Raw genomic sequence first — 13836 nt, 5'->3', positions numbered from 1 at the left:
AAACAGCACAAGAGAAGGGCTTGCCAGGTGGCTAGCGGCACCTAGTGGCACCTAGTGGTCAAGTTTCCTATCAGGTGCCTGACTTGCTAAGAAGGAAAAGGTCCTTTCAGATTTCCTCCACTATGAATTATCATGACAATATAGAGCAAAGGAATCAGGTAGAAAAAAAAGTTTGTAATTTCAGTTTTGGTATTTTATCAAAGAAAGCCCTGAGATGTTAAATATCTGCCCTGAAACAAAAGTAAGTTACACATTATTCTTCTGAGGATGTATTTATTAAGTTCTAAAACCTTGAATAACTATTTTGAAAATTCAAAGTATAAGAAAACTAGAAATTTCAGCATATTTTATAGTGAGTGGCCTTTTTATAGTGGGCGTCCTTTTTATTATTGTAATTACTTTGCCTAGAAGCAAGGCGAGGTAATATTTTTGAAAGCTTCGTCAACTGGTGAACTTCATCTTGGTCTCCACTTTATGTCTTTTACCCCCTGAAAATGTCTTTTCAAAGCAGTGTTATCTGCCCATGGAGAATTTAAACAGGTGTCATCATCATTTTCTTCCAGTCTCTGGAAATAAATACATTTTACTCAGGAATGCATTTCAGGAGAACGTTTCACACATAAAGAGATTAAAGAAAGAACCCATGGCTGCTCTCCCTGCTGTGTCACCCCCGAGCAGGACATGTCTAGTATCTAATGCTGGGGGATACCTGGCAGGGCCCAACAGCCCTGGACACATGGAAGTTCCAGAACTGAGTACCCCAACACCCTGCAGAACTTACTGTCCGCCCCCCCCGCCCCGGTAAGACATGTGGGGTATGCCTAGGGTGCCAGCTCTGTGAAGACCTGTCTGCTATACCTTGAGCTCCTCTTGTCTTCTGTGATAATACAGCATCAGCTGCTTCTGTTCCTCACTGCTAATAACAGGTTCGCGGGCTGGAGCTCCCTGTCCTTTCTGAAAAGATAAAGGCAAGAGCAAATCGTGGATTACGGTGTTCCTGTAGTGACAATCCCAGAAGATACAGTGAATGTGTTACAACTGCCTGTGCTAAAGATGAATGAATCATCCCCATCTGGTCATCCAGAGTGAGTCATCAAGGGAGGTCTTGGTCTTCAGCAGCCCTGACTCTGAACTCTCACGGTGGGCAGAGACCAGATGCTGTCTCTGTCATGGCCATTGCCAAAGCAGCCACAGCAGCTCCAGTGGGGAAGGGAAGCACCGCAGAGCCAAGGGCTCTGAATATTGATAACGATGGTGGCCTCGTTTCCCCCCAGTTGCAGTGCAATGATTCTGAAGCACATGTAACACCAAGGCAGCCAAGCGGGTAGAGAGCTCTACCTGATGCCCTTCAGAGGCCTCTGGCCCTTCCTCCTCATTTACAGAGCACCAGCTGTTTGAAAAAACTCGAAACCAGTGTTCTGGGCTGTATTTTTCATTCCAAGAAACACTCTGTTTACTTGTGGCCCTCTTTTTAAGGTTGAAATTAACATGGCATATTCCTTCTCCCTCACAAATGGAAACAAACTGCAGATATTACCAGTCAATCCATGTTTTCTTCCAGTTTGGATTGGTGTGAAGAAAGGATGTTTTTAGTTTAAGCACAAGCCAACTGGATTAAAATATTTGCACAAGTAGCTTAAACCTTTCAGATTCACTATAAATTTTTACCAGTTGGAAGGCAAACAACAAAAAATACTGACCTGTTACAGTCTAAGTACTTACTTGCTGAATCTTGACGATAATTTTGGTTTTTTCATTTTTCCCCACATAGTCAGAAAGCTTCTTTGTTCTTCTCAACTCCTTGGCTGCCCACCACAGTTGTGCTTCTGACTCCTTAATGACATTCAGTCCTGCCTGGGACCAAGTGTAAGGACTGGTGTTAAGGAGCCTAGCAGGCTTCCCACACGTGTATGGTTGCACCCAGGGCTTCTGACTCCTGCTATCTCCCCATACCACGCCCCCATGGGAGGCCCTGACTCCTCTACCTCAAAATCCTCAATTTTAGTACACTCCCTATTAGGTTTCAGTGGTACCATGACTCAGTTAACTTCTTGCTCTGGGAAATGTGGGAAGCTTATCTTATTTGCACCCTCATCCACAATATAAAATCCTTCTTGGATAGATTTGTAGGTTACTGCCAGGGAAGACACTGGGATACTGCTGAGTTGGTTTTTGTTTGTTTTTTTTTTTTTGAGACAAGGTCTTACTCTGTTGCCCAGCAGCACAGTGGCATCACCATAGCTCACTGCAGGCTCAATTTCCTGGAATCAAGAGGTTCTCCTGCCTTGGCCTATCAAGTAGCTAGGACTATAGACACCCGCCACAAGACCATCTAATTTATTTTTTGTATAGATGGGGTTTTGCTATGTTGTATGGGCTGATCTTAAACTACTGGCCTCAAGTGATCCTCCTGCCTTGGCCTCTCAAAGTACTGGGATTACAGGCATGAGCCATCATGCCTAGCCCTTGCTGGACTTTTTAATAGAATTACGATGGGTCTATTGTTTGCTTTTGCTAATTCGACCTATTTAAGATGGCTTAGAGAATTACTGTCCAACAGGATAAGGAATGAGTGAGGAAAACAAAGAAAAATGGAAATAAAGGTAAGAAAATAACACGAAGCAAGGGGTAAGACTAGAATACAAATTCCTAAGCAAAGGGGCTAATACATTTGGGTAGAAATAGGAACAAATTAGGTTTCTGGCTTCCCAGCAGCCAAGGAAAGTGGAAATGTTACTCCTGATGGCCAATTCCCCCATCTGCCTCTGCTGCCTCTCTGTGCGGGGTCCAACCCTTAACCAGGAGCATACTCAGAGGAGCACACCTCTCCTGAATTCAGAACTCTGCTCAGAAGTACAGCATGACACAGACAGAAAGCTGTGCAGAAAGCAAACGTTATATTCATCAGAGAAGAGTTAAATCCAAAGGGCTTTGGGGCACAGGAAGTCAACTTTCAGAGTGCCCAAGAACCACATACCTGAGTTCCTGACAAATCTTCTTTATTTTCAAATTCCATCCGGATGGGATCATACGGTGGTAACCCCATGGGATAAACAATCATCACTGCACCTCGAAGCTGGTCCAAGGCGTCTTTCACCATTTCCATAGTAACACACACACTGGCTTCCACTTGTTTCTGAAAGTAGATGGGCGTCATTATCATTATCTACAGTGTGGCGGATCACTTCAATATTTACCAATCAAGTTTTTATGCCAGACCCTTACCAGATACTGCCAGAGCAACAAAAAGGAATCAAATAGTTCTTGCTCCCAAAGTGACTGCCACTTATTTTAGGGGCTGAGCAAAGTACCCCATGGTCTGTATTACAAAGCAGACAGTAACAGCCCACTTGGTGACGGGCAGGAAAGAGAAGGCTGGGCTGGTGGGGAGGCTGGAGTTTGGTTTTGCTTTTTTGAGACAGAGTCTCAAGCTGTTGCCCTGGGTACAGTGTTGTGGCATCATAGCTGCCAGCAACCTCCAACTCAAGCGGAAGTGATCCTCTTGCCTTAGTTTTTTTATTTTTAGTAGAGATGAGGTCTCGCTTTTGCTCGGCCTTCCAAACTGCTAGGATTACAGGTGTGAGCCACCGTGCCTGGCCTGGAGTTTGTTTTTGAATGGCCATGAAAGCCAGGCTGAGGAGCTCGAATTTAGTCTGTCAGCTGTGGGCAGCAATCACTTTTTCTGGCAAGGCGAGGGAAAGTCGGTAGATCAACCTTGGAGTGGGAGTGGAACAGACCTAGTTGGAGGGACACTAGGGAACAGGCTCTGAAGACTACACAGCAAGGTATGATAGCATAAAGAATACATCTGGTCTTTGTGCTTGATTCCTGGCACAGAGCTTCAAAAATCTGTGGGATTTCTGAGTGATAGGAGTGTCTTTGTTGTTTATAAAGAGACCCTTTTTACCATACCTGAGTTTGTGCTAACATGGTAACCCCCAAGGAAGGGCTGGCATAAGGAAGTGGCCAGGAAGACAGGCACGTGATTAGCAGGTTGGAAGTACCAGACTCGGGGTGGGGAGGGGAAGGGGCTAGAGACAGAGTTCAGTAGCATGGCCAGTGATATAAACAATCACACCTACTTAACAAAATCTTGACACAAGTTCTGGACACAAAGGCTAGTGGAGCTTTCTGGATAGTGAACACACTGACGAGCTGGTGATGCAACTGGATTCCATGAGGTGAGGGCATGGAGCTCTGCACCCCAAACCCCTTTTCCACCTGGCTGTTCTTGATGTAGCCTTTAGAATAAAACCATAATCACAAGTATTTGCCTTTAGTGAGTTCTGAGTCACTAGTGAATGACTGAACCTGAAGGGGAGGTGTTGTGGGAAGCTCCATCTTGTGGCCAGTCAGACAGAAGTGTGGGCTGCCTGGGGACCCCACCTGTGGCTCCATATCTGAAGTAAGAAGAGTTCTGTTGGTCACCTTGCCCTTTAACTGGTGGGATCTGATGCTAACTCCAGGTAGTTAGTGTCAGAATTGAAGGACTCTGCCCTTTATCTGTGAGGTCTGGGCTAACTCTGGGTAGTGGTAGTGTCAGAATGGAATTGAACTGTAGGATGACACAGTCGGTACTGGAATGCAGAAGGACATAGGAGGGTTTTAAATAAAGTGGTAGCTTAAATAAAGTAGAAATGAAAGGAGGTGGATTTAAGAGGCATCCAAGGAGGAGACAGTATGGGATTGAACTGAAGTCACATGGGTGATGGAGTGGGAAGTGTTGAAGCTGGCGCTGAGGATTCAGCCTATAGAACCAAGACCCTGGGGGCTCCGGTACTGGAAAAAGAAAGGCAGGACAGGCTTATTCTTGGATGTCAAACACAAAGGCGGAGGAGTGAGAACACAATGAATTCACGTCTAGAGACCATGGCTTTGAAGTACGGGCTGGATGTTCAGGTAGAACCATCTTGGAACCAGCTGGAAATTCAGGTAACAAGTTAAGGCAGATGTCATGAGGACAGGACAGAGCTTTGAGAGTTATCTGCAGGGGGGCAGAATCTGCATTTGCAGCATAGAAAAAATGCCAAGGAAGAAAGAGGGCCAAGGATAAAGCACTCTGAGAAGTACACAGGCCAAGGGAAGATGTGATGAACAAGTGGGGATTTCCACGCAGAATATGTGCGCACAAAGGGTGCGGAACAATGTCCAGACCTCTGTTCTTACCATGTTCTCAGATGTGCTGATGTGACTAGGTGCTAGTAATTGTTATTTGTACGTTTTGAAAAATTCTCTGTGGTCAATGTGTTTTGCAGACACTGAATGAAACCAAGGCTTTCCTGTAGGGCTTCACAGAAACTTTACTATAGTAACAGGCACAGAGGGACAGACTTTCCTGAGGCTCTTAAAAGATTAGTGAAGAGCTTGAAAAGTTTAGAAAATATTGTTTTGGCAATAACAGTTTTGCTAAGCAAGCCAGGAGGAGCAGAAGACAAAGCAGCTGTCAACCCTGAAGATTTTCAAATGAGGGTGGTAATGTCACCAAACACACAAATAAAACCAATAGATACAAATACCATTTTCTTTGAAGATCTTTAAATTCTTTTCCTGCAGATATGTGATATCTGGATAGCAATGGTATAACTATATGCTTCTCCCTTTATGAAATGCTTTTTGTATATATACTTAAAAAACTTATTTACATTGAACATATATTACGTCAATAAAGTATGTAAAGCTATTCTGTGGCCGTGGTATTCAAATCTCCCTGACTTAGCTTTCTTGAGTTCTTCAAAAAGGTAAAAGAAAATCAGTATGCATAAGTTTATATCTATACTATACATGAACCTATATTTACATGGCCAACAAAAATTTGTGTCTGCTTATAAGAAATGGAGGATTCTGGTCACAATTAGGAAAATGAAAAGCTGGGGCTCACTCCAAACATGCTTCTTTCCTCTGCCTCTGGGAAGTGAAAAGAAAATAATGGAAAAGAAAAAAGCGGTGGGGGGAGAAAAGGGAGCAAAAAGACTATGAGAAAGTCTTAAATGGAGTTTATATCTCAAAAGCCAGGTTTTAGAGTATCATTTAGAAAAGCTAACCTTAGATATTATTGCTTTGGCTTCTTCTATAGTCTTCTTTAAAACTTGCTGCATTTTTTCATTTGGAGCTATGAAAATAAAAAGGAGAGAAGGAGAGAGACAGCCATCAAACATACAGCTTCTTTAAAATGTTTCTTACATATCTCAATCCCTTTTGTTTTACTCTTAATAAATAATATTAGACACTGAAAATACTCTAAGTACAAAATTATATTAGAATAGAAAGGGTTAATTTAAGAACATACTGGTTTAGAGATGAATAATGAACTGCTACCTGGTTGATGAGATACTGTTTTTTCTTTTTCTTTTTTTTTTGAGACAGAGCCTCAAGCTGTCACCCTGGGTAGAGTGCACAGCTCACAGTAATCTCTAACTCCTGGCCTCAAGCAATTCTCCTGCCTCTGCCTCCCAAGTAGCTGGGACTACAGGTGCTTGCCACAATGCCCAGCTATTTTTTGGTTGTAGACGTCATTGTTGTTTGGTGGGCCCAGGCTGGATTGGAACCCACCAGCTCAGGTGTATGTGGCTGGCGCCTTAGCCGCTTGAGCCACAGGCGCCGAGCCCTGTTTTTTTTTCCATTGATATATTGTAATTCCTTCTGAAAAGCAAAGACTTCTCCAGGTTGAGATTGAATTTAGGTGTGGAAGGCATGGGAGACAACTACTTTCCCAAGCTACAAGTTGAAGGAAATAATATTAGGAATTCCTATTATCTCTGATATTTTAAAAGATATATTTTTGAGCTTGCAAAGGCCTTCCAGAGATACTGTTTTTATTTCTTCTGCTCCTAACGGTGTTTTAGGGACCAAAACATATATCGTAGTTTTTGAAATGGAGCTTTTAATACAGGTTAAAAAGGATACACTATCAAAAAAGATTATCCTTTCTTCCTGCCGATTCCATATGAGCAACCACATGCTGAACAGGGAAGAATTTCTTCAGTGTTCTGGCAGAGTGCTGCTGAAGCACTGCCCCAGAGAGAGGTATGTCCTTGGCCCAGGGGAGACCCAGGGCTGACATTCCCAACCCTTTTCTACAAAGTCTCTAAAGAAACCCCAACATCTGCAAACAACAGCAAAACACAACCTCCAACATATTTTCAATGGTATCCACCAAAAGTGATTAGGTTAAACCATTTGAAATTGTCAATTCTCAGCTCGGCGCCTGTGGCTCAACTGGCTAAGGCGCCAGCCACGTACACCTAAGGTGGCGGGTTCGAATCCCCAGCCCAGACCCGCCAAACAACAATGACGGCTGCAACCAAAAAATAGCTGGGTGTTGTGGCGGGCGCCTGTGGTCCCAGCTACTTGGGAGGCTGAGGCAGGAAACTCGCTTGAACCCAGGAGTTGGAGGTTGCTGTGAGCGTGATGCCATGGCACTCTGCCGACGGGGATAGCTTGAGGCTCGGTCTCGAAAAAAAACAAAAACAAAAACAAAAACAAACAAAAAAAAGAAATTGTCAATTCTCAACCATTTTGACTTACATAAGGGTAATTTCATCTAGTTCATCTAATATACTTAAAAGTGAGCTGTAACTCAGTAAGAAGACAAACACTTCCTTTATGCCTCTAATTTATCATGGATTTGAGTTTTACCACAATAGTTACATAGCACAGTATTTTGTAATTTTGTATAGAAATACTGAGGTCAATTTTTTAATTTAAAGAACTGCTTTCCTACTTATTGGTATATTCAAGCATGTGTGTATACACAAGTGAGAGAAATGCTCACTCACCTTGCCCATTCCTTCGTCCAATATCATCCTTTTTAAATACTGAACCCCCGCTGGGTACACATTTTTCACCCCATTCATCCTTCAACTTCAATTCTTCAATCTGGTCATCAGTCAGTCCTTGCATATTAGGAGGGAGAAATATTCCATGTTCTGCTAATTCTTCCATTTCTTAAAAACAAGAGACGGACAAAGGTATCATAATCACCACAACACCTTATATCCCACTGGAATGGAAGCTCTCAGGGCAGGGTCCCGCCCATCTGGTTCCCTATTTTATTGAACAAACACACACCACCTCTTGCTATTTGCCAGACCTGTCCAGGACCCTTGACAAAGAATCACTGACTCAACCTCAGTCAACAGAAGCATAGAGAGCTTAGGAATTTGCCCCTGTCCCAGAGAGGCTGGGTATAAATTCTGTGCTCTAATCCTCTATGCTACTCGTGCTTCCCGGACCTCAGGAGGTACAAGATTAACACTCACTGAAAGCCTGAACACACATTCACATAGGGTTTTATATTTTCCAAGTGTTCAGTTAGATGATCTCATTTAATTTAACCTCATATGTAGGCAAGGATAGTTACCAATACCCCATCTTCCTTCATTTACAACTATGTCATCTGAGGCTGGCTCAGTTGACATAGCTAATACTTGATAGGAAAAACTTTATAAATTATATAAATCAGTGAGGAGAATTTGAGGCAGCTCACATCCCATGAAAATAGGAGATAGGACAAGGACTTTGATTTTCCAGTATCATATGTATCCACTATTTAAATGCATGGCTATATATTTTTCCTAATCCATATATGTTTACCCCCAAACCAATCCACATTTTGACCTGGATCCCTTCCACTTTCCTTATCTTCCTTCCCGTGAAGGAGGCAAAAGGAGCTAGGTGTTCCCAGAATGCTGTGTGAAGCCCACATACAAAACTAATAAACAAATTGGTGTAACTGAGCAGGATGTTACTTTCTCGCCACCACCATCTAAGCAACTGGGGGGCAGGAGGCTGATCTTACTCATCCTCATCTTCTTCAGGCCAAGTACGGGTGCCTCAGTCACAGCTGACACTAGAGACTGTAGAATAGTTCAATAGATTCTAAGTTCACTAATATGACTCTTAATGTTCAGTAACACATTTCTGGTTTATAATGTTATAGAAAAAGAAGTTGAGTTTCTTTTCTCCTCAAGTGCTTTAAGTTTTAAACAACATTTTTTTTTTTTTTTTGCCCAGGCAGGTCTCCAACTCTTGGGCTCACCTGATTCTCTGGCCTCAGCCTACCAAGTAGCTGGGACCACAGGTGCACCCACTGGACATAGCTTAAAAAAACATTTACTATTGAGTTTATTTTGCAAGCACAATTAAACTATATACAGGATGGCCATACAGTTCGTGTGCAATTTAAAACAGACAACTATTCTAAATTGTACACAAACTGTAGGCAGCCTCTGTGTGTGTGTGTGTGTGTCCATCAAGAGGCCATGACCTTTAAGTTCTCCATAGTGCAAAATCCACGTATTTAACTTATGTAATTTAATAAATCACACAAAGTGACATATTATTACATATATTTATGTATTTTATATGTATTTATATAAACAATGACGTGTTTATAATAATATAATGGTACTCATCACGGCAAGCTTGACAGCTGGGCTAATTCAGAAGGTACTAGTAGCATTAATTAAATAAATTCAAATTAAATAATTAAAAATTTCATTGCTTGGTCGTACTAGCCACATTTCAAATGCTCAAAGGCCACACGCGGCTTGTGGATACAGTCGGATGGCACGAAGGAACATTTCCCCGCGGGGAAGTTCTACTAGACAGCGATGCTCTGGGCAGGATGCGGAGAAGTGTGGCCACAGCCCTGTGACCGGAGAAACAGAATCTGTTCAGCTCTGAAACACTCTCCAAAAGTGGGGGAAAGAACGCCAGGGCTTTCTCACCGTTTTCTCACCTCTGAAGGGCAATCCCAAAGCCGGTGGCTTGCCACCGGAAACTGCTTCACCTGGGAAGTCTCAAAAGTAGGAAATTTTCCTTTCAAAACCTCACCCAGTTCTCACCCCATCGCTCGGGCTGGTTCACTACACCTGCTCTCCAGCCCGGTCTCTTGGCTCCCTCCTTCACAGCTGCCCCCCACCACCACGTGGCGCCGCCCGCTGTCCACCCCGGAGCCGGGGATGCCAGACAGACCCTACTTTCTCTGGTTTTTTATGCATCCCCATTTAACTCCAAAGTCCTACTTCAACCCGACCGCTGCAAATCTTTTCCAACCTTCAACAAACCTGACTCCTCGCCCTAGCCTGCCCATCTTTCTCCATCCGAGAATGCCCCGTTTTCTTCATCTCTTCCGGGCCCGCCCAGACCTGCCCCGTCCGTTGGGCCGCACCTGAGCAGAGGCGCTGCACCTTGAGCCGCCCATTGTAAACCCGGGCCACCTGCACCGTGAGCTCCTCCAGCTCGGTGCTCCCCAGGGCCTGCAGTAGGAACTGGCTCTCGTCGCCCCGCTTCACGTGCAGCAGAACCATGACTGCCCGGCTGAGTGGCTGGAGCGGCGAGAAGACTCCGGATGCGCGGCCCACGGGCCCAGCCGGCCGAGGTCAGCTGGAGGGGCGAACGGCGGCAGCCCACTAACTGTCGCTTAGACGGCGGAACGCCGGGGCTCCCGCGCCAGCGGTGCTGAAGGGAAAACAGCACTACCTCCTGGAAACGGCTGTTGCCGAAGCAACGACCAAACAAAGTCAGAGGGGCCGCCAGCGCAAGATCAGAACCCGAGGGTGGGGAGCCTGGGGGAGGTGGAGACCCAGCAGCCCACTCCCGTAAGAAGCTGCCGCCGCGGCAGCAGCCCACACAGTCTGCGCCGGAGGCTGATCCTGGACGCACCGGCGAAGCGGGTTCACAGACCACGCCCCCGGAAGTGGCTGTTGCCCGGGCAACCCTCAAACACAGACCAAATTGCTGGAGGCGAGCGCGAGTCGCCCCATCGATTAGCCTGCGGCGGGAGATTCACTCTGGGAGAAGGGTGGGCCAAGGTAGGGGTTGCTAGATGGGACATGTGTGGGGTGGTAGGCATCACCGGCGCCAAGGTCCACAGCAGCCCAGCCGCAGCCACCTCCCCCACAGCCATGCCAACTCCCAGAGTCGCTTCCGCCTCCCGCAGTCTCCACTTCCGGAAACACCTCCCCGCTGCTTCCGGTCTGTGGACTCGACTTTCGCGACCGAAGAGCGAGAGCAAATGCCCATACTTCTTTGTAGAGGCTGTTTGGGATTGGCATTCATCTAGGGTAGCTCAAACGACTGCTGCTAGAGCGACCCTCCCCAAAATACGCGGGCAGCAGCCATAGTTCAGCAAATTCTTTCTGAACGGCAGTCGGGGCCAGGCGCAGTTTTTCAGGCGCCCTGGATGTAGCGATTCACTGCCCCCATAAATCTTATATTTATGTGTGATAAAGAGAAAAAAATGGATGGACAAAATTCAAATGCAGGTATAAAGAAGACTAAACAAGGTGATTGATTTTTTAGGTTGGATGGTCAGGCAATGCCTTAAGGGGTGGTTAACGTTTGCAGTGGGTAACAGGCACTAACTAAACAAGGTAGTGCAAGGCCTCTACCCATGGCTATCTCTTCTTGGTAGGGAACAGGGCTGGAGTACAAAATGATTTGACTATTACAAAGCAACCACTACTGTCTGTTCCAGAAACTTCAGAACTTGTGTGTGAAAGAGAAGTGTGTGACTGTAAACCTGGAAATGCCCAAAGCCAATTCTAAGTCTTCCTATGAAGACTGACACTGAATAGAAGGGTGACAGAGTCCAGGGAGAAGGGAAAATGTGTTATCTCTAGTAAGTGGTGAGGTAGGGATCGCCCAGATCCTGAAACAGGCAGTATTAGTGTGACTGGCAAATATCTCTCCATTAAGAAGTGGGCTTCTACTATGTTCTCTTAGCCCCTGACAGCTGGCCATAAGGTCATCCCCTGTTTCTCCTGAATCCAATTCTGTACTCATCAAGCTAACTTCTTAAAATTTAGTTTATAGTTTAGCCTTCTAGTTAAAGAACCACTTGTCCTCAAAGTCATGTATTATAGGTCTATAGACATAATTTTTAGTAATGTTGAGAACTGCAGTAAATTGTTGCATAAACCCCACCTACTGTTAACTTTTGTTTAAATATGTAGTTTATTAATCATCTGGTGGCTGCCAGGCATGGTGGCTCACGCCTGTAATCCTATCATTTTGGGAGGTCAACATGGGAGGACTGCTTGAGGCCAGGAGTTCAAGACCAGCCTGAGCAAGAATAAGACCCCATCACTACAAAATATAGAAAAAATTAGCCAGGAGGGGTGGTGAGTGTCTGTAGTCCCAGCCACTCAGGAGGCTAAGGCAAGAGGTTGCTTTGCTTGAGCACAGGAGTTCAAAGTTGCAGTAAGCTGTGATGAGGCCACTGTACTCCAGCCTGGGGGACAGAGCAAGAAGACCCTGTCCCAAAAACAAAACAAAGCAAAATAAATAAACCTTCAAAACTTAGGGAAAAAAACATTTAGAAAATGGGCAAAAGAATTCAGATTTCACTGGATAAGATATAAGATGGCAAATAAGCACTGGAGAAGATGTTCAACATCATTAGCTATTAGAGAAATGCAAATTAAAACAATGAAACATTTAGGATGCTAAATTGAAGTGACCACAGCAAATGAAGGCAAGGATGTGGAGATGGATCACTCATACGCTGCTGATGGGAATGTAAAATGGTAGGCTCTCTGGAAATAGTTCGACAACTTTTTATTTATAGAGAAGAGTCTCACTTTGTTGCCCCTCTGATGTCATAGCTCATAGCAACCTCAAACTTTTGGGCTCAAGGGATTGCCTTGTCTCAATCTCCCGAGCAGCTGGGACTACAGGTGCCTGCCATGTTGCTTGGCTAGTTTTTCTTTTAGTAGAGACGGGGTCTCACCCTTGCTCAGTCTGGTCTCAAACTCCTGAGCTCAAGCAATCCACCTGCTTCGGCCTCCCAGAATGCTAGGTTTATAGGCATGAGCCACTGCACTCAGCTTGGCAATTTTTCAAAACAGAAGTGTGCCCTTACCATATGACCAAGCAATTGCATTCTTGCGCATTTATCCCAGAGAAATGAAAATTTATGTTCACAGCTTTATTTGTAATAGCCCCCAAATGAAAACAACCCAGGCGTCCTTCAGTGGGTGGATGAACTTTAAACTGTGTTATAGCTATACCATGGGAAACTATTCAGCAATGAAAAGGAACAAAATATTGATACACACAATCTAGACAATCTCCAGAGAATTATACTGAGTGAAAAAAAAAAAACCCAAAGGGTTACATATCATACACTTCCATTTACATAACAATCTCTTTTTTTTCCTGCAGTTTTTGGCCAGGGCTGGGTTTGAATCCGCCACCTCCAGCATATGGGGCAGGTGCCCTACTCCTTTGAGCTACAGGCACCACCCCTACATAACATTCTTGAAGTGACAAAATCAGAGAAATGGAGACCAGATTAGTGGCTGCCAGAGGTTAAGAACAGGGGAAAGGGGCTGGGAAATGGGCAGAGTTTGGGATGGAAATGTTCTCTATCAATGTCAACGTCCGGTTGTGTTGTAGGACTGTATTTTTTTTTTATGTTACACTGGTTAAAGCGTACATGAGATTTCTCTGTATTTTTGCTTATAATTGCATATAAATCTGCAATTATTATAAAACTTTTAAAAAGCGTATTATTCTGTAACTTAATCCAAGGTTAATGAACATAATTCAACTATTTAAGAATCAAGGTGGTTTTGAATATTATATAGGTCTGACAGAAAAGCAACACTCAGAAATCACTAGAGTTGATCTCTTTAATTTGTGCCTTTTTAGTCAGTCCCTTTTTTGGTCTGGCTATTTGGTTATTGTTTTTGATTTCTATTTATTTATTTAGAGACAGAGACTTTATAGCCCTCGGTAGAGTGCTGTGGTGTCACAGCTCACAGTAACCTCTTAGGCAGTTCTCTTGCCTCAGCCTCCCAAGTAGCTGGGACTACAAGCACCCGCCACAAC

The 13836-nt window shown here is 44.4% G+C and overlaps 1 protein-coding gene across 2 annotated transcripts; it reads right to left on the bottom strand.

Annotated features, from left to right (window-relative positions):
- Window positions 1–256: 256 nt before the first annotated feature.
- CUNH21orf59 (chromosome unknown C21orf59 homolog) lies at window positions 257–10578 on the bottom strand. Of its 2 annotated transcripts, XM_003797067.3 has the most exons (7): window positions 10172–10578; window positions 7776–7943; window positions 6042–6109; window positions 2978–3136; window positions 1723–1854; window positions 859–954; window positions 257–566 (listed from the first exon to the last, which is right to left on the bottom strand). In XM_003797067.3, exons 1-7 carry the CDS (start codon window positions 10308–10310, stop codon window positions 456–458), a joined length of 873 nt encoding a protein of 290 aa, XP_003797115.1. In that variant the 5' UTR covers window positions 10311–10578; the 3' UTR covers window positions 257–455. The 2 variants fall into 2 exon arrangements, with proteins under 2 accessions (XP_003797115.1, XP_023373205.1); XM_023517437.1 differs by lacking the exons at window positions 6042–6109; window positions 10172–10578 and having other exon boundaries at window positions 7776–7853.
- Window positions 10579–13836: the final 3258 nt, after the last annotated feature.

This window comes from Otolemur garnettii, unplaced genomic scaffold, assembly GCF_000181295.1.
Source record: "Otolemur garnettii isolate 467f Iridium unplaced genomic scaffold, OtoGar3 scaffold00111, whole genome shotgun sequence".
Lineage (NCBI taxonomy): Eukaryota > Metazoa > Chordata > Mammalia > Primates > Galagidae > Otolemur > Otolemur garnettii.
This window is presented reverse-complemented; position numbering and strand designations above follow the sequence as displayed.

What these genes read in the sequence shown, in the direction of transcription:
- CUNH21orf59 (XM_003797067.3), bottom strand. Translation starts at nt 10,310, where the DNA reads ATGGTTCTGCTGCACGTGAAGCGGGGCGACGAGAGCCAGTTCCTACTG. An exon ending in GGTGCAGCGCCTCTGCTCAG is followed by an intron (nt 7,944 to 10,171) that starts GTGCGGCCCAAC and finishes CTTGTTTTTAAG; the next exon opens with AAATGGAAGAATTAGCAGAA. An exon ending in TTATCGTCAAGATTCAGCAA is followed by an intron (nt 955 to 1,722) that starts GTAAGTACTTAG and finishes TTATCTTTTCAG; the next exon opens with AAAGGACAGGGAGCTCCAGC.